This window comes from Gallus gallus, chromosome 12, assembly GCF_016699485.2.
Source record: "Gallus gallus isolate bGalGal1 chromosome 12, bGalGal1.mat.broiler.GRCg7b, whole genome shotgun sequence".
NCBI lineage: Eukaryota > Metazoa > Chordata > Aves > Galliformes > Phasianidae > Gallus > Gallus gallus.
In genome coordinates, this window is record NC_052543.1 from 12110349 (window position 1) to 12134278 (window position 23930).

General features: G+C 37.3%; 1 protein-coding gene across 4 annotated transcripts in view; it reads right to left on the reverse strand.

The window, feature by feature from the left end:
• Window positions 1-22261, reverse strand: part of C3orf67 (C3orf67 homolog) — a 62991-nt gene extending 40730 nt beyond the window's left edge. For 2 of the 4 annotated variants that reach the window (XM_004944636.5, XM_414408.8), the window contains exons 1-6: window positions 22179-22261; window positions 17567-17649; window positions 15556-15645; window positions 15077-15170; window positions 13153-13225; window positions 544-658 (exon numbers count right to left, since the gene is read on the reverse strand). In XM_004944636.5, coding sequence (XP_004944693.2) covers window positions 544-658; window positions 13153-13225; window positions 15077-15170; window positions 15556-15645; window positions 17567-17587 — 393 coding nt within the window. In that variant the 5' untranslated portion in view covers window positions 17588-17649; window positions 22179-22261. Of the gene's footprint in view, window positions 1-543; window positions 659-13152; window positions 13226-15076; window positions 15171-15555; window positions 15646-17566; window positions 17650-21768; window positions 21859-22026 lie in introns of all 4 variants that reach the window. The other 2 variants (XM_040646342.2, XM_004944634.5) reach the window with 2 other exon arrangements.
• Between the last annotated feature and the right edge of the window lie 1669 nt (window positions 22262-23930).

The following is a 23930-nucleotide window of genomic DNA, read 5'->3' on the forward strand; positions in this document are numbered from 1 at the left end:
TTCAAGATTCAAGTTCTTACAAGGTTATATGGTAACCTCCCAGGTTTTCTATCATGACAGGTATTATCATATGCCCCGGCTGGGTATGGGAGGAAACAATGGGGAGAATGTGACGGCTATTGCTTTATTTTCATCAGGTTGATGTACAGTGTTTTATGTATTCTAGAAACTGGAGAAACCTGAAGCACATGAAAGTAGTCATCAACTATAATTGACGGCTGCAGCTCCAGCAAATGTTATAAAAGGTTACTACAGGAAAAGGTATGTGTGAACAGGAGCACCATAAAGAAGAATGAGAGACACAGGGCCACAGGCTCAATAGACAGTAAAAGTGACAGATAAACACACCACAAACAGTATTAATCTTGGAGAACAGTATTAAGCGGCTCTGATACCATCCAGTAGGTGGGACACACACATATTGCGAATCAACTGCGCTCTGAAGCAAACACTAATTTCAACAGGTCTGTAGACTTATATAAAATCCTTCTGATAAAGAAGTCTGCTCAACCACAGTTAAAGGAACACTCCCCAAATACGTACTATTTTGCGCCTGATCATAAACAGAGGAATTTTTGCATGCAGAGGGGTTACAGACAACTCCTTCTGGACCGTTGATAAATATAATCTTCTTTTAATATTTCCTAAATCTGTTATCCTGCAAAATAAAAGCAGGAGAGAACAGGATGGATCTTTGTCAATTCAATAACCCGGTATCTTTAGCAATCACAAAAAAGCCCTATTATTCTTATGCAGAACCTTTGTGTCAGTGATAGCAAATAGAGAATTTAAGAATTACTTTTTACAAGATAAGTAATGAGATTTCTTTCTCAAATTCAACCGTGGTGGCTATATTCCTGCATACATAAAATCACTTTACATGCTAATTTTATTTCAACAGTCTACACTCTTTCCTAGATTTCCATAGCCCTTTAGACTATGAAAGAATTCAATTTGTTTGAAGTGAGAACCCAGTAGCCTTTAATAATCACACTTGTTTCTTCCCCTTAAGCTCGTGTTATCTTGGGATACACTGTCACCTTCTAACTAGAAAAACATTATTTGCTTTCCTTTCCTGAAAAGAGCCTCTGTCATTTTATATAGACTCTTTGTCAGCTTAAACATAAGACCGTCTGTTCATTTCACTTTCTGAGCACACACCTTCCAATGTAAAACATAATACAGAATTGCGCTGTTCACTATTCAGGTCATCTCACAATGACACTAAGGACTTATGAATTTGAACGCCTGTAATAGATTTAGACCACAGCCATGATCACAAATACTAGGTTTGCTTTCAATTGATAAAGAGGCCGCTTATGTTCTGCCTTCTCCAAGTCCTGTGAGCAGCAGAACGTTGAGATTGCCCCACACCACCACTCGGTGATACTGAGCAACAGACTTTAAAGGCTGCAATCTCTGTGGGGAAATCATGATAAATATTCTTATATTTCTGAACAACCCCATTTCTAACAGATGGGTATTTCTCTATAATTAGCAGCCCCTCTGAGAAGGTGACAAACAATTAGAGTAAACAACTTTCTGTCACTATTATTTTTTTTAAAGTAATTACTCATAAATAATTATGATTTAAATTCTGGGCTTTGAGGCTTTAAATTGAAGTTGTGAGATTACCCTGTAGATGACTTCTTTTTTCTTTTTTAAACAAAAATATTTTTAATTAGTAAGGACTACCTGCTGCTAAACTAATGAAATGCTGTCACCCAAAATTTGCTGATAAACATCCTGAAATGTTCTCAGGATTCCTGGGGTCAAGTGAGAAAGGCATTAGCTCTGGCGTGTTACATTTTATATCTCTTTTTGGCAATTCAAGACTTGCAAAGGACATCACTCAGTACAAAACAACTGCAATTAAGTGAATACCACAGGGTTCTACTAGATAAAAGCATGGGAGTTCCTTTTATTTTCCCATTAATGTTGTGAACATCACACAAAGTAAAAGAGGTCCGAGGCTTTCCAGAACTTGCTGGATCTTCACTCTCCCATTTGTAGCCTGATTTATCCATCCTTGTAAGACTGGCTGGTGAATCAAAAGCGAATGGAAGAGTCTACCAGCAGTTCCTTTTGAGAGATCAGTAATTCCATGAATAAACTGTGTGCATCTTGAAGAGAAAAATATCACTTCTGTGCCGGAGTACAGCATTAAGTCCTCAGCACTGCCATCCACAGGAGATGTCAGTGTCAGCTGCATGTATATTTATGAATGGATGAATAATACCATCAAACTCTTGAAAAGTGCTTTCATCACAAGATCTTAAAGTGTCTTACAATAGGCTTGATTTTACTTTTGATGAAACTGGGGCAAAACATGAAATAATTCCCCTAAGATCATCAAGTTGGCCATACAGCTAAACTTGTGCTCCAGATCCAGGCACAGCTCCATCCATCGCTGCTTCTTTTATACACTTTGGTGAAAGTGTAGGGCTGCATTTTTCAGAAACTCTCCACTCTGTTCTAATTCCTGCTGCTCAGAAGTGCTGCACAATTGAGGTGCCAAAGAATTCCAAAGAATGGCAGTGGTGGTTGTTTGAACCACCCCTCATGTCTTGGTTATGCAGACGGCTGAGCAAGTGGGTTGTGTCAGGTAGCTGCAGGAGCACCAAACAAAAATGCTATTTTTGCTGAAACTCAGTGTTATTTGTGATGGAAAATGTTGATAGAAAAGATGTCATGACAAAGCAGTACCAGCCTGAACTTAAACCATGCATATCTACAAATAACTGGCAAGACAAACTTTATTTCATTTCATAATATTAGTTCAAGAAATACGTTGAAATGTCATAGTTCATTTTCATATGAAAATTTTTATCTTTCTCCCTCCTGAAACATATTAGGTACCTTTGCAGTAAATGTGCAGCTAAGTTACATTCCAAAGTGCAATACAAACATGATCATTTAGATAAAAATATGCATATTTATATCATGCTCTGAAACATCAATCTAAAATAAGATGCTTTTTGTGATGGCTATATTGTATACTGTATGCTATAAAGAAGAAGCAAACCCTAGATATATAGTTAGAAACACACCTAAAGAAGTTTAAAACTTATTTCAGTAAATAAATTCAAAACAATAAAAATATTTATATTCTACAGTAGAAATGAGGTGAAACATTTGAAGAAGGGGCAAAATTGAAGAAAGAAGATGGTCTTAAAATTCTATAAAATAATTTACCTGCTGGGAGAGTAAAGGGAGTTATTCAGGAACTGGTAAAACTTACAGACCCTTCGGTTACATTGCTTCCTGATTTTCAAAGACATATTAAAAAAATCCATAAAGAGTTAATGTGTTTTTACAACATCTGTGTTTGAGTATTTATATCTAAGGGTCAGACGTGATAGAAAAGTAATGAGACCATGTTGAGAAAAATGAGGTAGTCAACAGGAAAATCAACCTCATTTATAATAATATTTCTGTGATCAGCAGGTGCATAACTCTCCCAGCTACGGCCATTAACTGCATTCATTTCACACTTAACATCTACATTTGCAAACCATTTGAAAGTAAAATTACCTTTCAATTCAATTTTCAATTTTATTTTATATACTCTACTTTGATTGACTATTCTCCTCACAATGGTAGCTATAGCCAGATTGCAAGTAAACAGTAACAGCTACCCAGGAGTATAGATAAACTCATCTTCTCAGATTACCTATTCACTTTGTTGTATGTATAATCATTTATAACCATTTGTTAATGTTCAATTCAAGGCTTAAAATGAACTTAGAAAAAATGACATTGGACTGTTGAAGAAATGCTTCATTTATCAGGCTCACTTGTTCTTAAAATGAAAGTGTTTTTTCTCCTTATAAATGACTTAACCTGAAAGTTTACCAAACAGGAAAGTGGGTATTTCATTAACATTGCTATGCAAAAAGCATACAATTGCCATACAATTTATTATTCACAGAAATTTCTACATATCCTGGCCAAAATTCAGGCAGTGAATAAACTGGTAAATTTTAACTATTAGTATGTCAGCATATTAGATCTTAGTCACCTTCGAGCCTTTTTGTCTATAAAAGTGTTGTTCTTCATAAATACTGAGTAGTACCAACATCTTCCAACATTTTACAGACAGAAAGAGCACAGGAATATCAGTGGTTTTGTGATTTGCCATGGTCACAGATCCTTAAATTTGCTTTTTTCAGGAACAGTTTCTATATCATTCATGTTTTATTTTACATACTACTTTTAAATTGGAGATACCGAACCGGTTGCCTGATCACGTGAAATCCAGAGCACTGTATTTTGCCATCATTAAAACAGTTAAGTTGATAATCAAATATCTACAGAACGAAAGATGAAGAAGAGTTATGTGTTACCTGGGCCTAGAGAATAAACTACGAAGAACCACCTTTCATTTTATATACTGGAATTTTCTACGTTGATAATCATTTTCTGGAAATAAATAAGGAAAAAAAACCAACCCACTCACTAAACTCTTCTTAAATAGTATCCATAAAAAGGCAGTGCAAGAGGTGTCAGGTTCATTAAAAGAGAATCAGGAAATCTGATTGCTAGAACAGAAATGCTTTCCAAATATAAGCAATTATGAAGAATTGGTGACTCCTGAGCTCTTTCGACAGGATAATCGACAGATATGCCATTGATTCCCCAACTGAAAGAATGAGCTGATATGTTCAGTGATTAAGAATAATTTGTTGTGACAGTTTCATTACTCTTAGAACTGCACACGTTCCAAAAAAACACAACACACCAAAAAAAACCCAACCCAAAACATTCTTGAAATGGTTATTAATTCTTCTAATGTGTTCAGAAAACTTCTATTAATACGTTAACGTCGGGGTTTTGATATCACCTCATCTGCATGGCTTTTTCTCTCTCAATTTCATAATACATTCTGTTTATGGTAAGTTCTTCTGAAACACAGCTGACTCATCAATTCATTTAGAAAACTGTAACTCTAGAAAATAGCTTTTGATTTCTTCAGCATAGATGAAGTATATATGTATACATTCTAATGAGTATTAATAAGTGGAAAGTTCAGTGCAAATATCTTTTCCAGAATCAGAACAAATTACCCTTACCATGCAGTTATTTATGCCTGTAGCTAACTCTGTTGTCTCTGTTATTCAGTTTATTGACTGTTATTCTCTGCACTTTCTTTTTCATTCCATAAGTTTTTATCTGTTCCAGAAAGACAATCAGTTCTTTCATATTTACAAAGAAAAGGTTATATTCACACCTGTTATATATATGCTATAGATATCTTAATTATAAACAAATGTATCACAATTAATCCATTTATTCTAACTACAGAATTATATGAATTGCTAAAAAAATCTGCCTTTTAAAAAGACAGAACTGAATTTTCTTGCTAATACCACATCACTTTATTTACTTTACTTAAACATCCTGAACAACAAACTCTACCAACCAAACTGGATGGCAACTGTTAGGTCATGGCCTGAGCCAGTGATTGAGCACCTGGTGAAGGGGCGTTGCCAGCCCTGTGAGCACAGGTGGAAGCAATCCATGTGTGTGACCCTGGGTCCACCCCCCTCCCTAGCCACATTTAAGGGCTGGCAGCTGCAAGGGAAGCATGTTTAGTTGGAGGCTGCTGCCTTTGGTGTGTTTAGTGAGCGCTGATCCTTGGAAAGAGGTAAGTGGTTTGTTCTTTGTTACTGGATGGTAGCTGCTTTTTTTGGGTTTAAAGCAACTGTATCTGCTGCTTCCCGTCCTTACACAAACACACAGGATTTAGTTTGCTTGAAGTTACTTAAGATATACTGTATTCATTAAATAACATTACATGATAGGTTGAAAAGGACTCACTCCCTAGCAAGTTAAAAGTTATTGAAAGAAAACATCTCTTCTATGAGTTCTGACAGATCCAAGATATATTTAAGCAAAGATAATGTGATACTTATCAAAATAATTACCTTCAGGGTATTTTTGGAACCATGAAGAAATACGGCCACACAAAAACCTTAATGTCTGTGGTCTTGGGTGTTAGAAACACCTCACATCCATCTAACTAGAGGAGGAACCAGAAAGATTAGCCACAACAACTCATCAATGCACTAAGCTAAATGCATTGTGTTATCTTAAACTAAGACTGTCTGTAGCTACCCTCTCAAAAGCAACTATACAGGCTGCTCATTTGCATGCTGCAACAGGAGTTGAAGTAAATCAGTAAATTCTTTAACGCTGGCCTTGAAGCAACAGCCTGGTGAAGGAATTCTTCATTTTCTGAGAGCTGTTGAGTTCACTGTACAAATTCTGTCCAATTTGAGTTTGGCAGGCAGGTGTCTGAGGAAAAAGTGTCTTGAGTTTGGCAGGCAGAGCCTTGGTCTGAGGAAAAAGCAACATGTGATCTCTGGAACAAGTCTAGGAAATGTATTTTTGTTTGAGGTTCTGTTTTTCTTGTCTTTAAGTAAATGGTAATGCTGGGTAGTCCATCAGTGGGCCCAAAGTGACTAAGCAAAATCAGTACTAGGAGTTACTTTTTTTTCCAACTTATTTTCCAAATTCTAATCGTTTAAAGTGTGTTTTTTCTTTTTAAGAAAAAAATTATCTATAGAAATAACTCATAAAAATCACTGTTAAAATAAATGGGCCTCAGTTATAAGGCTAGACTTATCTTAAAAATTGCCTGTATTGCTGGTAAATTAATGTTATTAGTCTGAGGATCTTAACTTTAAGCTGGCAAGTGCCATTCCTTGATAGTCACTGAAGTTGCCAAAAGCACCAGCAGAGACTGCACATAATGGCTCTGTTCCAGCTGATGCAGGAAAGAAGAAAGCGAAAGACAAAGGGGGGGAGAATGAACAGACACTTCCACTTTCACTATCATTCTTAATAACACCTGTTCAGCAGTCACCTACTAACCTGCTTCAGCTCTGCATTCCCACACTGAGTCCTCCTAGCATGCACACTATGATTTGGAAAATACTGGTTTAAGGCATTAGCTGGGACAGTGAGACCTATATGGAGACAACTACTCTGTAAGGCTGCAAACCTTTGAATCACTGTGCACCTTACTCTGCTCATACTTATGATCACTGTTGCTGTATGTCAGATCACAACTTTGCCAGCAATTTTCTTTTTAGGTAAACAATCATTACTCTTTCATTTTTTTTGAACTGCAAAAGAAAAATGGGTGGACACTTTGAGGGATTGACTCAAGTAGATCTTCAAACTGCACTGACAGCCTTCTTAAACCTTAAAAGAGGATATTCAAACTGATCTTTATTACTTTTTTCCTGTCTTCCTGAACTATTAACATGTCAGAATGCTCATAGTGTTTCTTTGCTGCTGCTATTTGAAAAGCTGCACGTCACAATCCTTTGTAATTACACTTATTTGAGTGCTATTTCTTCTACTTGTGTTCTGGACAAACAAAAGCTTCTTTCTCTCAGCAGTTCAGTCTTTGTAAGCTATTCAGAACCTGAAATTTAATGTATTGCTCAGAAATAAGTATTGATCTTTGTTTTAATTATGGCAGGATATGACAGCTTTTTAACATGAACTTCCTCAAATTATTATAAAAGAGACTGTCATGAAAATAACTGAAATTGACAATGCTCAACTTCTTTAGCCACCTGGATCTCCAGGTGTGAGTGACTTCCTCAGTGTTCCAGGATGTGTATTCTGCCCCACCATCCTCATTTCTTTCTTTCTAACAGTGCTAAATGTGTCCATTCACAAACAAACCTAGAACCTATAGTTTTGAACCAAATCTTCTTTCTTATAAGAAACTTATTTTCAATTCTCTTTCAATAACTGGAGAAACAAGAAATTACCCCTTGGAGAATATTCTTGTTCTATGGCTGCGAAAGATTTGAGTGGAGTGGGGTGGAGGAATCCAATGGAAGAACCTTCTGCATAAATATGTTAAAAACAGTCTATAGCTATTGAAGGGAAGCAGAGTTTCACTATCTGAGAGAGCTCTGCCTGAAGTGTCAGTTTCTTCCAAGAAAACAATTTTGTACACATCTTTATCTTTTCAGCCCCATGCAAATATCACAAATTCCCCTTTCAGTAACTTTCAGAGAGACTACTGATTCACACTGTGCATGGGGGGGTACACACTGACATACTGAAAGACAGGCTGCTGAAGAAGAAAGATCCAGTATTACTCCCCAAATTGTACTCTCACATATGGACACAAGAAGGGCACAGAAAAGAAAGGTGTTAATGAAAATCCAGATGGTCTCAAGAAGTATTGAAGAAAGATGAACTAAGAATTGAAGTGCTTTTAAGAGGCACATCAAGAACAAAAACCTTTAGGTAACAGATCTTGAGAACAGTGGAGGAAAAAGAATGGGAACCATATACTACTGAAGATGTTCAGGGAGCAGAGGAAAACAGATACTTCCAATAGGCAGGAAGTAAATCTGGATGCTTGCAAACTTAGGGAAAAAGCCTTTATCCTCACTAGGCAGTAGAAAAATAACTATCTTCTTTCAGAACAAATGCCAGTGTAACTAGTGACATATTTTTTTAACTAGGACTGTGCATTTTGTTTTCAGTTCTATGATAATTGCACAAATCCTTTTAAATCTGACAAGTAGAACGCTGCTCATTTGGAATATATTTCCTAAAATACCATCCATGCTGTGCTGTTGCATTAGTGAAAGTGATGACTGGAAGAATGATTAAAAAATAAGTTGTTTACTTGCAAGTATATGAGTTAATCTCTGCAGTAAGCTACACAATTTAACATACTCTTAAGAATGTTTCTGTATTTCACGCTTGACTCACAAAAAATTGAAGGAGCAAGCCTCAGTCTTGCTAAGCATCAGAATTTCACATAATCTTGCCAGCTGAATCTGTTAAATGAAGTTTACATTCAGCCTATTCCAAAAACTTCAATACAGTTAGAAGAACACGGTAGAACTAATGTTATGTCCTGCTTCTAATTTGGAAAGGCTAGACTAACCTTTGCAAGACCAACCAAGATTCATATGTTTTTATTGTTCTGTACCTAAAAACATGCTGGGTCTTTAGACTAGCATGAATAATTTATCATATCTGTTGCCAAAGCTAAAAAGATGACTAATTATTATAACATGTAGCTCACATTAATTCAAGCTATTATGGTGTTTGTGAATAAATTAACAATGTAAATGTAGTGAGTTCTGCTTACTGAAAGTAATTTGAATTGAAAGTAATAAACTTGTATTTTCAAAAACAACAGTTTGAAAGAAGGAAATAAGGTGCAACAATCTACCTTCTACTAAAATGTTCACAAGCCCTGCAATAAAATTTATTGTAAGTACAAATATGTAAGTTGTGGGCATTTTGTGCCTTTTTCACCTGCAGGATCCTCCACACATAATCAGGTAAACTTTAACTGAAAAATCCTTAAAACTTAAATTCCAGAACATAGGTGTTTAAACTGAGTTCTCATTTATTTGATAAATCGAGAGCATCTCTTTGTGTTATAAACCCCCTAAACATGTGAATGAGGAACACACACCAGCCTTATGTTTGATGCATTGCAGAAGCTTTTTTTTTAAAAAAAGGGATCGAATTTAAAATACAGAATCTTAACTTAAAATTACAGAAATGGAAGCCCTGCATGTGGGGTGAAATAATCCCATCAGTATGGAAGGTTTATATAAACGGGAAAAAAAAAGTATTGTAAGAGTGACTGAGCACTGGAACAGCTTGCTCAGATTCTCTATGGACTCTTCATTCTTGTTGAGACTTCTAACCTGGACTAGACTGTCTCTGGAGGTCCCTTCTACACTCAACCATCATCTGATTCTGTGAATGGCTGCAGCCTTCCTTTCTATTTTTCCTGACAGCTCATGGTTGTGAGGAGAAAATGAGGGAAACAAATATTAATATCTTCATGAAACTATAGAGAATTGGAGAGAAACCACTTGTGGGAGTAATTCCACTAATGATATCACATCAAATAAGGAAAACAATTGTTATGATTTAAGAAAAACCTCACTGTATATTCCAAAAGATCTGAAGAAGTGGTATCAATAAGCCTTCAGTTGAGTTTAGTTTTCTTGCCAATGTGGGAGAAGATATGTATATCTATTTAACAGTTGGATAGTTGTTAGTTTTTGGTATCCCTGGCAAATTCCATTCCTACCTTCTAAGTTGCTACCAGAATGAGGCAGTTCCACAATGGGGACTGACCTCTACTCAATAAATATTGATTAGCATCTAGACGAGGATACTTTCCTTCCATCACAACACAGTTCTGTATCCAAACTGTTATTCACAAAGAATCCTATCCATAACAGGTTATGATATTGGCTTTCTCTGCAGAGTATTTTGACAGGAATGAGTTAGAAATATGTATAAAAACAGAGCTGAACACAAGCTTCAGCACAATTTGCTATCGCATGCTTCTATTCTGACTGGATGCCCAAATGCAGAATTGAGAGACTTCTCTTTTTTTTTTTGTCAGATACATTCTCTCTCTTAAACTGACCTCTATTCAGTGTCAGGATAACTCAACAAATACTAAACTTGTCCTGTCAGCACAAGCTAGCTTGATAATCCAATAATTTTTAAAATCTACAACCACTCGTATTTTAAATTCTTGTGTGTTTAAAGGTAACATTATCAATGCTGACTCTTTATAATCTACTTTCAAAATACATTAGTAAATATTATTCCCACTCTTGGGGAAGAGAAAAGGTAGGGGGAATTACAAGCACGCATAGAAGCCTATGTAGCATTTCAGTATGTAAGCAGAAATTGAGCTCGTATTTTTGTTCATGCTTCAGACAACTCTACTTTTCTCTCTACTTTCTTTTGCTGGGGTAGCTATGGGACAATTTAGAAGTCTATTTTCTCACATCAGCAGCTCTACTCATTTGCTGTAAGACTTATTATATAACTTACTAATTTCACATGATATCGAACATCTAAAAAGAGCCTATCAAAAATAAAGTATAACAAATGACTGGCATTAGAGTATTTTAAGAACAAATGTATTTGTGCTTGAAGAGATGCCGAGCAGAAGTGCTAGCACCTGCACATGTCTGTATATTGGGAACTAAACCAAGAATGCCAACTCAAACCAGATGCTGTTTTCTTTTATGTACAAATATTTTCCAAACATTGAGTTACTTCTGCTATTTCAGAAAGGTAGCAAAATCCATAATGCTGAGGATTTAACAACCAGCTACTATGTTTAGAGCAGATGGCCATACCCAGCATTACTAACAGCTTTGCTATTATTTGCTTCGAAGAGGCTGCATACATCAAATGCTCTTCACCTTACTTTGGATTTTATTACGCTTCACCCAATTTTTAATTGACCATTTATTTTACATATTTGTTAGGCAGAGTGATACATTGATTGTTATGTGGTGATATTCATTTATTCATGCCCCCTAACAAAGTATCTACCTTTCTGCTTAATTTTTTTCCAAACAAAAAGCAAGACAGGTAACTGAAAGTTGTTTGCACACTCAGTATTTATGACAGGAATGTCACACGACCAGTTCATAGGAGCAAGTTGGAAGGATGAGCTCCTCTGGTGCCAGCAGTGATAGATGACCTTGCAAAAATTGTTGTTTGCTGATCAATCACTAAATAAAATCCAGAAGAGAGGATGATGCTCAAACTAAATTTGTAACTATTGCTATCTGTGCAGAATGGGAGGTGAAGAAAAGTTGCATGGAGCATTGTGTGCACAATCCTTAAAACCAGGTGAAGTGTGGTTTTTGTTTTTTTGTTTTGTTTTTTACTTAGAGTAGATATAGAGGTATGATGGCTTGCTATGTTACAAATTTTCACATGGAGCTATTCAAAGACTCAGTAGCTGGACTATGTAAGAGACCATCTTGGACCATGAAATTCAAAGAAGCACATGCAGTATTCCAGAAATGAGCCAGAGATTTCTTTCAAAACATCAGAAAGGAAAGAACTGAATGGCAATCACCTATTACTAGTGCTGGGATTATCAGGAGTCTGGTAGCATGAAGCGTGGTGTCTATTTTGCAAGGCTTCGCATGGAGTTTATTGGCACATCAATAAATTACAGCTGATTTCTAATACAACACATGAATTTTCTCAAAGAAATTTCTATCATCTTCTGTATATACACCTTTAGGAAGCTTAATTTACTTCAAATGCATGGATATACTTAAGTAATTATCAGAACAAGCACAATTTTATCATAACATAATTAAGTAGTGAAGCAGCACTGAATTAGTATTCTTTTGTAAAAAAAAAAAAAAATGCAGATATATTAAAATGGATTACTTCATCAATATAGACAGTAAATCCAATGCACGTAAGAGAACTAAGATATGAGCTCGAAAGAGAATGGGCAGACAAAGATGGAAGGGGTGGTAGAAAATTGGAATTCTCACAGTTATTAAAAATTAAAGCAAGTGATGGAAAAAGAGGAGGAAGAAACATGAAGTTCTTGGTAAGAGGTACAGATGAGTGGCAAGAAGTACCTTAACAGAACCAAACCCAGTAAAAACCACAGCAATCTAAAGAAATGTTCACAAACCTGGCACTAAGCCTCTACCATCTGTCTGCAGAAAGCCTATGAGAAGCAAATCTGTGTACTTGGTTTCTGTTTTCTGCATGACATATCTTGTTTATTTAATCCCTTTTGCTACACACTTTTCGAAGTGATACAGCAATTAAAACCAGAAGAGCAGAAAGTGTAACTAGAACTACAAACAGGAAATTCATCAAAGAACAGAAAAAGTACAGAAAGACAAACAAAAATAAAATTCAGCATTGAGTTTACTCAGCTTAATTACGTATGATTTAACCTGTCTATTCTAGCAGGGCTTCTAATGGCATATTTCTTTTGTTGATCCAATTATCAAAAAAAAAAAATACTGCCCTAAGCATAGGACCCTGGGAATAATTTTTATTTTTTTAAATGAATTTTCAGGAGATCTATGTGAGCCAATGTCTTGTTCGATAAATTCTCATCCCACTTCTTCAGAGTTTTACCATCTTCTTTCCTAATTTGAAGACTTTTTTCATCTTCATAGGAATGTCAGCAGTTAAAATATCCAAGAAATAATGATCTCATTAGCTTAATTACTTCTTATTGACTTGGTAAGTCACTGTGTTTTAATGGAAAATCTGCCATTACAATTAACGGCTGCAATCAGGCATCCACTTAACATTAAACGTTCAAGGAAATGTTATGCATCTTACAGTAACTCAGTGGAGAAGTCTTGTCCCAATGGCACCAAAATCTGAAGTGTCAGGAATGGCTGAATCAGTCCCACTAGAAACAGGAAAGAAAAAAAAAAATCAAATATATGTTCTCTATGCATGCAGATACATATTTCACCATCAAGAATTGCAGCGCTGTTCTGTAGTCACGCTTCTGCAAGATCATTTCTCTAGGTTGAACATTATGAACATTAAAAAAGAAAAAGCCTTGAAGAAAGCCAATTCAAGCTGCAGCGAAAGTGTTTTAAAGGTCTCATCTGTAGTTTCACAGGAATTCTTATGAAATACAAGGAACCTATTTGTTAATGGCAATTCTACATTGCATTCCAAGAGCATTTCTTTTTACATTTTTGACAATGTACACCTTCTTAAACAACTTCAAAAAACCACAACCTTGACTACAAACAAAATCCAGTTTATTACAGCAATGTTCAATGGAGGCTTCTGATGTTTAGAACAAAAGCAGAATAGCTTAACTGAGGGAACACAAGAAAACTTTCAGGATTTGTGAATCCTAGAATTCAAAGAAAAACAGCAAGTATGAACTTGTGTGAATTGAATGTTTCCCCTTTTTTTTATGAACTTTTCCATCAGTGAGGGTAAACAGTGCTCTTCATTGCCTTGGAAGATTCAACAGCAATGTTGTTTCTTCTAAAGAATGCCAAAGTGACACTTAAAAATTTCAAACTGTATTTATATACTTAATGTATTTTATTTTGGAAGGGTATTGCAGGATTGCACTACAACTTGGAGACTGTATATTTGACAAAAATGAAATACTTCAGGCACATGCCTGAAGAAAGAGACAGAAATGGCACACAATGGGAATTGGACTATGCTATTGCTGAAGTTAATTTAGAACCAAACTACTCTTAGCTGTGATCATCCACAGCAGTAATTCTCAATCCTCAGTTTAGACAGTAATAGTTTATTTTAATATTGGCAATAGACAAATTAGAGTTGGATTTCCCAGAAGGATACGTTAGTCTAATATCTATAATACTGAAAATAATACTAAACTTCTTTTGTGAAAATCAGATTACTTTTCAAGGCTTTAATGCATGACCGGACTGAACAATTTCTCATTATTTTTTATGTAAGTTTGAGATAAATTGTACTAATTGGTTATTGCATAGTGTGCATGAGAAGTGTATTAGAGGATTCCTGTTTCAATCAATTAAAATCACCATCTCAATTTTTCTTTAAAATCAAGTGGTTAGATCTAAACCAGCTTAGAACACTGCTATAAGCCCTATAAGGTACAACACTTTGCAGTGGAATTTAAGGTATGAGTTAAGATGATTGCTTTTTGTCCACTGAATATAATGGTTTTGATTTTAACAAGCAGAAGATTTAGCTCTTGAAATGCAACATACTTGACTATAATTTGGTGTGCTAAGAACTTTGACTTGATAACAAAGACATACTTGAATACGGAATATTGTAAAAATACAGCATTATTCACGCTGCTTTTTGGGATTCCTTTTTGAGTGAGAAGTCACAGCAAGGTGATTTCAGTTAATAGACAATTCATATACCGTGATTTCATCTTTTATTAGACAAATTGAAGTGGAAAGTGTTTCAACACACAGTCCTCCATACTCCTAAAACTTATCTACTTTTTCCAACTGCATCACAAGTAGTTTGCTGGACCTTAGTGTGCAGCAGGTTCAGATACAGGAATGAACACAGCTGAACAAGAACAATGTGAATCGATCAAGTATCTTCCCTAAAGAACTTCAATAGGGCACTTCTTGTAGCTTATCTCTGAAGAAGTTAATGGAAAACCACTTTGTTAATACTGAATTAAGCCCAAATGAAGGGAGAATAAAGTTTTACATTCCAATATAACTGCTTTGATAATCAGAACAGCACCACAGATATTTCATTCTTTGATACTTACAAGTTTGTCTGGTTTTCTTTGGTAGCTGCATTCTGTTTATTTGACTGCTTCCTTCAAGTACAAAAACAAAGCCCTTTGTTTCTTTATCGTATTCCTACAAAAAGGAACAATAAACAAACATGAGCATTGAAGTAAAATTCCTCACCTTACAATCAACCATACCACTAACATGCAAATCTGTACTTTTTTTTTTAGTTAAATGCAGCAGCAGAATTCAGTGCAAGGCAGATGGCACTGCAAGTATGATAGTTCAGAGATGATGGCAGTAATGCAATACATCAGCATCTGTCATTTACTTGTTCATTTTATGAGCAAACAGTGCTGACTAATACAGTCTACAATCCAGTAAGACTGACTCAATCCATTAGCTATCAGAATAGTAAAATTACTTTTTTGGACAACTCCGCAGTCAGGTCAAACTCTCACTACCTTTTCCTAAATCCATACTGTAACTTCCATAAGTTTCTTTAAAAACTTACTTTCCATATAGCTGATGGATTGCCAAAAATCCTCCATTTTGCTCCTGGGTTTTTGCCTTGAGCACTGAATATTTCAACAAATGGGCCACCCTATGATAAAATGGGTTAAGGATGCATAATTGAATCAAACATTCAGCAGAGAATCATCACTGATCAAGAATACAAGGACCAACCCCACCCCACAACAGTCTGTTAGCATGGTCAGTATTACTGATCAGTCAGACAAGTGTATGTACAGACATGTCTTAATAACAATATGCATATTTACTAGAGGATCTAAAAAGCAAATTTATTATAAAAATTCTGAGAAGATGCTGCAGATTAGCTACTAATACTTAGATGTGCTTTATTTCTACAACTCACCAAATAGAGATTTAAAACATACTACTAAGTGTTAAAAAAAATCCCTTGCACATTTCATGTTTTGTCTGATTTCATGTTTTGTCTGATTTCCTGAGAAAATTAAGTTTACAGAGTCATGCTGGTTCTGTCTACACGTGGGAGATGTCTTTGACATACTCACTGTAACGTTCCTAGTAGTTACCAAATTCCAGCTTGATTTGATAGAACAGTTCATAAAACACACAAAAAATTTCTGGGCTGAATTAAGTGACCTGGTAGGAGACAGATGCTAACAGTATCACTGCATGAAGACAAGATAATGCAGCAGTTACGCTGCAGCTTTTATTTGGAACTAGAGAAATAACATGGGAAAGAGATTACGATTACCTCTGCCAGATAAAAACTCCTTACATTGAGCACATGCCCTATTAGACATCAAACATTCTAACCATAAGCACTTAGGGAAACAGGCTAAAGCAGCTCTTCATAGGGAATTATCTGCTTCAATGTTTTTCACATTACAAGTCATAGAAAATGTCTTCTGATGGACTCAGACTATGGCTTGATCAACATTTTTTCAGCAGTGCCTTTGACACAATCAATCTCTACAGCTCTCGTCTCTCCCTTCTAATTCCTAGCTGCATGTACTTCCCAATGCTCTTTATGCTCAGCTGCCCAAACAATCGTACAGAAGTCAGTATGAGCAAGAGAGGTGAGCAGTCTTGCCAACAAAATAAATGCTCAAATTATGCTTTCAGGGAACATCAACTCTGCACTGTCTATAAATTTCCATCCTTGCTCCCCTCCGGTGTCTGGCAGCCAAACCCCAGTGGCTAAATTTACTAAGTTCTAAGGAGATTAAGGCATTCCATAAACAGCATCTATAAGATACATAGTTTTATATTCATAATGATGAAAAAAAAAAAGGATTTAAAATATATGATGAACTATTGATGTGAATGTTATCAGACATATGTGAAGACTATAGGATCAAGCTGTCAGAAAGTTAGAAAAAACTGTTATCTGCCAACTTGTATATGTTTGTAGCAAATCTTTATAAACAAGTGGAGTTTTCTCCAAAATATAAACATACACATCTTGGTAATGTTGCAGCCCTTGTAGGCCCTGCTTCAGTTAAACTAACTGAACAGGACATAGAAAACTACCAGACATGACATGAGAGAATGCTGAATGTAACAAGCACTGATGTGAGGAGCTGACGGAAGTTACTGGCAGTGCTGTGATGGATGGCTGGATCTCACGGGCGGTTGGGAGAGTTATGCAAGAAACCAATAAGGCAGTATGTGGCATCTTTTGGGGAGTACAATCTTGCAGGGCAGGAATACCAAATAAAGCTGAGACAGCCTGAATGACAGCATTGGAAATATCAGTTTGGGGTACAGACTGGGTGGGAGGAGATGGACCCTCTCTGGCCCACAAGGAAAGAGGCAGACAAAAAATTGCTGCTATCACCATTGGTGTCTATCCCAGACCTGATAGCACCAGCAGCCACCCACTAATTCATAACATTTCTATAAAAATAATAATTAAACTTGATAAAACATTTCTGTATCTGGACTTATTGTGTCCCCATAAATAAGCTATTGTAATTGAGTTCTCTCAAAGATGAAATGAACGAGGGTACAAAATAAAACTATTTCTGTTTTACCTGATACTGATTTTTGAACATTTTCCAGCTTTCACAGCAAAAAAAACACTTCGGGTTTCCTATCAGTAAAGACACACATTACCCTGCAAATCAAAAAATAAAAACTTTGTATAGGATTTGACATGAAAAAAATCCCACAACGAAACACCCAGATTACCGTAAAAGATATCAATACTATTCTTAAATACTTTTCAAGAGAAGAGAATGTATATTAACTGCATCAGAGGGCTACAGGGCTACCAGAGATAATACTTTTTCATACCTTGAGTGCTCAACGCTGCCTTTCCTTACATTCCAAATTAAAATACTAATTTTCTCATTACCCATTATTTTTAACAATGAAGGATTCTTCATGCTTTAAAAATGTGTGAAAAGAGTCTCTCATACATACTTTTTACAATTATTCTTTGTTATCAAGCGCTCGTTGGAAAACATCAGACTTCCATTAAGAGGGGCTCAACATTTAATACAGGAAAACAGAATCATACAGAACAGCTGCAATAGAAACCACTCCATCCAGACATCTTTGGCAGAGACTTCTTAGACAAATTATCTTCTTTAAAACTCAGCAGTCTCCTTTGAGGATGATTAGTCTGAGGCTCAAACCAAGCACTTGCTTGGCTATTTTGAGAGCTGCTAATGTCAACAAGAGTTAAGGGATGCCTGCAGTTGGAGAATCAGAGGAGTAGAAAGTGAAAGGATTGGTAAGGAAGCCTCCCACTTCTCTCTTTGATCATGCTGAGTATCTGCAATTTCACTTGAAGTCAGCAGAAAGTGAAGGGACCCTGAACATAAAAGGCACTTGTCTGTCTTAAAGAACAGGTAGAACCACTCACAGGAGGCAACAGGCACTTCTGCTGTGGAAACAGAATGCTCATCAACTCACAGAAAGCAGCATTTCACAAGGCTGTGCCGTTAGCTCATCTGAAGTAACTTGGTTCTGTATGTCACTACAGTTCAGCACAGACTACTTACAGAATTAGTTTCAGTTTCTGGAGTTCTTTGGAGCCTGAAACAATTTCTTTTCTAACAGATCAAACCAATGATCCGCTGACCAACAGAATGGAAGTATCGCTTCTCCAGAACAGTTCAGTTACAATGCTGAGCTCTCACAACCAGAAAGTGACAAAATGTTTGCAGTATTACAAAATGACAGACGACTACAAATAAGTCAGGAATTCAGCAACTTCATAAACAATCCAAACAGATGAGGAATTAGAGCAGCATTCCACGTCACAAAGTCTATCACCGTTCGCTTAGGAAATGCGATGAAATCTGTTAATATTAAACAGCATTCTATTTTAAGCAGGGACAATTACTGTAAGCCTTAATGCTAAACGAAATAAAAATGGAAAGACAAATCAGAAATTAGAAACTTCTTTCACGCTGCTGCCAGGAACATCAGTTCATTTCCAACCTTCTGAATAGGAAGAAAACGAAATTTAGAAAACACAGTATTTGTGACAAGCCTTTCAAATCCCAGTCAGTATTTTGACTGTGTTACTTTAATACTGTCACCACACGTCCAACAAATGACTTGCATTATTCTGCATTTTTATATAATTTTCACCTAAAATTCCCAGATAAAATCTAATTTTTTTTCTTTTAAGAATGACTACAATAAACTAATAGCTTAGAAACGTGAAAACGCTTCTAAAACAAGTATTATTCCTTCTGTATGTACTCATTCTGCATTCATAGAAATTGTTTTGGAAATCACTATTTACTTATTTTTTTGGCCTGCAGTCTTATCTTTGCAGTAACCCACAAGCCTTGGGCAAGCCCAAACTGCTCAAAATTCCATTATCCATGTCTTAGTGAGAAGTAATGACACTGTGGAACTAATCTTACTGACCTACCGTTTCGATTCGCATTGCCAGAGCTAAATGTGAAGGACTGCTGGTGAAGGGAAAGTGGGAAGTCTTGGCCTCCTAGGGTATAGATATTATTGAGTGAAGGAGGTACAAAGGTAGACGCTGTTTTTGCTTGGAGCAAATCCTTTACATTGACTGTTGCTTTAAAAACCAGGTCCAGTTCTGCCAGGTGTCACGCATCTAACATAACCCTCACGTATTCTGCAGTTCTGCCATGCCTTATTATACCTCAGGGAAAAACAATATACCAGGATTCCTCATATTTATTTAGGTGTAAGAGTCACCATATGTAACGTATAAAGTCCTAGGACTGAACAGAACAGCTTGTCTCTGAGAGATTACTACTAAAGTTATTGTGGTCAGAAATCTTCTGCTGACTGTAGTCATACTGTATATTTTGGAAGAAATAGTAGCATACATTATGAAGGGGCCAAGTTCCATCTTCCTTAGCACAGCACCTCTCAGGATGGAAGGCAGGGTGGGCATCTACAGGATACGCAGACACTGCTGTATTTAGAATTACACAGAAGATATGGAAAGTAATTATTTTCTTCACTGCTTTCTGATGTGTACCTGGTTTTCACAGAACCCAGTCCACCAACAGCACAGCGTGCACAGTTTGGAAAGATGCAAAGAGCTTTGCATAAAGTGCAATGTAGGTGGAAGCTGTGTTGATATATTGGGTTCAGTGCTGTGCTAATACACTTTGCCTCTCGGCAGTGCTTGTTAACTTTGGCTTGACATCATGCTAATTTATCTCCACATTGTATTGCATGGAAATAGTTCTTGGTTGGCTCTGAGCACAGAAAGAGTGTATGTGCACTGGTCAAACACAATAGAGACATGCAAATATCACAGTAAGACCCTTATGCTGATAATTGGTAAGTGGAGGAAGCATGTGTCTGAATGGGAAAGTTCAGATGATATGCTGAAGAAAAGATAGAGAACACGATCAAATAAAGACTTTTAACGGATCACAGAAAGCATAGAAATATATATGAAGAGATAACAGTAAGTGCATGGTAGTAAAAAGATGCAAAAGATCTGTGAGGCAAAAAGCACTTATTGTTGGACTACAAATCTCACAACTAGAAATCTTTATTATTCAAGTTGTCAGATAAGGCGTATTGCTTAAAATTTTTCACCAAAGCAGTTGTTCTTTGAACGGACACACATATGTGCTAGGTCAATTACTAATTTGCAGAATATATTTTACATAGACTTAGAAAAGCCTCCTAACTCAAATTCATAATGAGATGGCTCTTTGTAACTTCAGCTAAAGGTGAATTAGATCTGAAGTTTGTAAATTGTTGTGTTGGGACAACTCAATGATAGTACAAAGCTGATTACTGCAAATACATCAGGGAAACGTCAGCTTGCTTTTCACACAGGCACAAAAGACTGCAAGTGACACTGAGATATTTTTGATCACATTACTTGTTAGTTCCCAGTTTCCATTAAATTACTGCAAATGAAGACTAGAAAACACCTTTGCTATTAGGATTGATAGCTACTAGAAACATTAAGTGAATTATTTATTTACAGTGTAACTAATTACACTGATAACATTAAAGAGGTGCTTTGATGATGCCTTAAATATGTTGTCTTATAGAAAATTACACTTAGAGAATGGGCTGGAAAACTGATAGTTGCAGTATTTTCCTCTTTTTTATTGTTCCTTCTCCTACTCTTCATAAAGTTTAGAAGTGTAAAAAGGGCTTACTTGAAATCCAGACAGATTATTTTTGAAAAAAAGAGGGACTATATGGCCTCAATATAAATCCTCTACTTTTTGTGTATTTTTCAAATAAATAGGCTCTTAATGACATCTCTGAAGAATGCTGTGGTTCAGCAGCTCCATATGTTTCTTTCACAGATCATGATTACTTTCTATTGCCCAGAACCATGTACGTTTGTCCAATTGGTAGCAGGGGCTTTAAGCATCAGTCAACAAATGATCAAGAATGTAGTTTGTAAAGTTATGTGACAATGAAATACATTTATCTGTGGAAGAATGGATTCCTATCAGGAATCTGTCATGAGGTCTTGGTCTGTATGCTGACTTTGATAGTTTCACAATGTTTCCCACACCAAAAGTGAAGCAGCACTTAAAAGGGATCACATGCAAAAGCGTATGACTATATTTTTTTCTGATCAGTGCCCCAGTATTGAAAAATCTGTGTTTATTTATTTTTCTATTCCAAAGACGAAAGTGTAAGTCAAAGTTAAAGTGCACCTACCACTAATCTGCACTGAAAAACGTCCTAAACCCACTGTTTTTGGCAGGGAACAGGCTCAGAGCCAGCGCTGCTCATCCATACAACTCACCATCACAGGCCCAAAGCCAGCGCTGATTTATGGCAGGCTGGGACACACCAGGGAGAGCAGTTCATCACTGGTGAAGGGTTTTAGCATCTTCTAGATAAATGAATTTCACATATTGAATATTTAAAGCTGGGCTTGCAACACCGCTATACATTTTCTCAACACACAAGTTAACATAATAAACAGGCAGAAAGACCATTAATAAACTACAACACGACCAGCAGCGTTCCTATGCCAGGAGCAAAGAGAGCTTTAACGTACCAACCCCGCACACCCCCTTCCTTGTGCCATAACATCGGTGACGCCGTGCCGCTCCCCCGCCCCTCCGTCGCGGCCCTCCCACTCCGCCACACTCCCGCCGCGGGGGGCCGGGGTCGCTCGGCTCGCGCCGCTCAGCTCCCGCCGGGTCTCACCTGGGCGAGGGCGGCTTGGGAGGACGGGCCGCGCCTACGGGGAAGGCGGGCGACTGGGCGGGGATGGGCGCGTTTAAAATGGCGGCGGGCGGGATGTGGCGTGCTCGCTTAGCGGGCCGCGGCTGGCGGCCGTTGGTTGCGCGGAGCCGAGCGTTCTCGTTCGCTTCGGGCCGCCCGCAAACCTTTTTTCCACAGAGTGAGTAAAAACTGGCTAATCGTGCAGACTGAGGGCAGCTGGCCTCGAGAGGGCTGCGGATGGCTCCTGCCGGGGTGACGTTATTGTCACTCAGGGTGTGCGTGGTGCATGGCGGCCACGTGAAGTGGTGAAGCACAAACGTGACCAAGAAATCTCTCAGCAAAGCTCTTTGGCCACTTTATCTATAAGACTTAACTCGTGGGGGTTTTTTTGAGAAGAATGTGGGAAGCCACACCCCTGCCCCTGGTTTTTAAGAAATTAACTAACTTCTGGCTCATCAGTTTAAGAGGAGGTAAGGACAGCCCCACTAGTTTAAAGCTTTTGTCAAAAATATGTTAAGATCTCTTGATGGCTCCAAAAACCTCTAGGAAGAAGGTGTCAGGAAACCAATTTGATCTAGGATTATAGAATGAGATCTTTGTAAAAGAATGTTGTTCCTTGGAACTGCTCTTTTGATTACAGCATTTCCTTGTGAAGCTTTGCAGCCTTTTCACAAAAAAATAATGGAGTGCCTTTTTCTTAAAGTGTGTCTTCAAGTTTCTATAAAGAATGATTGTTGAGGACTCTGTAACCTGTCACAGTGGGGTGAAGTATGTGAAATTATGGTGCTGAGCCATTGATTTGTTGGGCATTGTCTTAGCCCACCTTTGCCCTATTCACAGAACCATAGAATGGCTCAGGGTGGAAGGGACCTTAAAGCCCACCCAGCTCGAACCCCCTGCCATGGGCTGGCTGCTCCCCACCAGCTCAGGCTGCCCAGGGCCCCAGCCATGGTCTTGAGCACCTCCAGGGATGGGCATCCACAGCTCTGGGCAGCTGTGCCACTGCTTCACTGCGCTCTGAGTGTGGAATTTCTTCCTAACGTCTAACCTAAGTGTTCCCTTTTAGTTTAAAGCCATTCCCCTCCCCATTGTCCTGGCACTGTCTTCCTTTCCGTTGCTCCTGAAAGGTACTGTCATGGCTTTGTCAAGGAAGGGAATGAGTTAAATCAATTATAATATTTATTTAGCTTTCTCATTTTACCTTGGGATTTTCAAAGAAAACACATCCAGTGTAGTTTTATCATATGCTGGATTAGGCTGCTTAAAGTTCTTGGTATTGGAGATAAGGAAAACAGTAATGCTAAAACTGAGCTACAGGTTATTAAATAAAAGCAGCTAATAGAACAAGGACAAAAGAAAGATAATAGCAAAAGCAAGGTTAAAAACTTGAGAAGTTCTGTAGACAACAGAAACTATATTGTTCGTTATATGTAGTTTAACTAGAAATTGTCCTGAATTTTTTTACACATAACTCAATATCTAAAAAGCCTGAAACCTTTTTGACAGGCCTATGGCTGGAGGAGCTGGGAAATTTGAGTTAAAAAACAGGGCTCAGGCTGGAGAGCCAGAGGTTGTAAAGGTATATGGGGCAGCCAGCTGTGAGTACAAGCTGTGGAAGCAGCTTCCTGCCAGCTCTGGGCAGTGCTGGGCTGTGCAAGTTCAAAATTCCTTTTTGCCAGCTGCTGGAGAAAACAGGTATCAGAAGTATTGTTAGGGAGCAAAGAAATTCCTGCT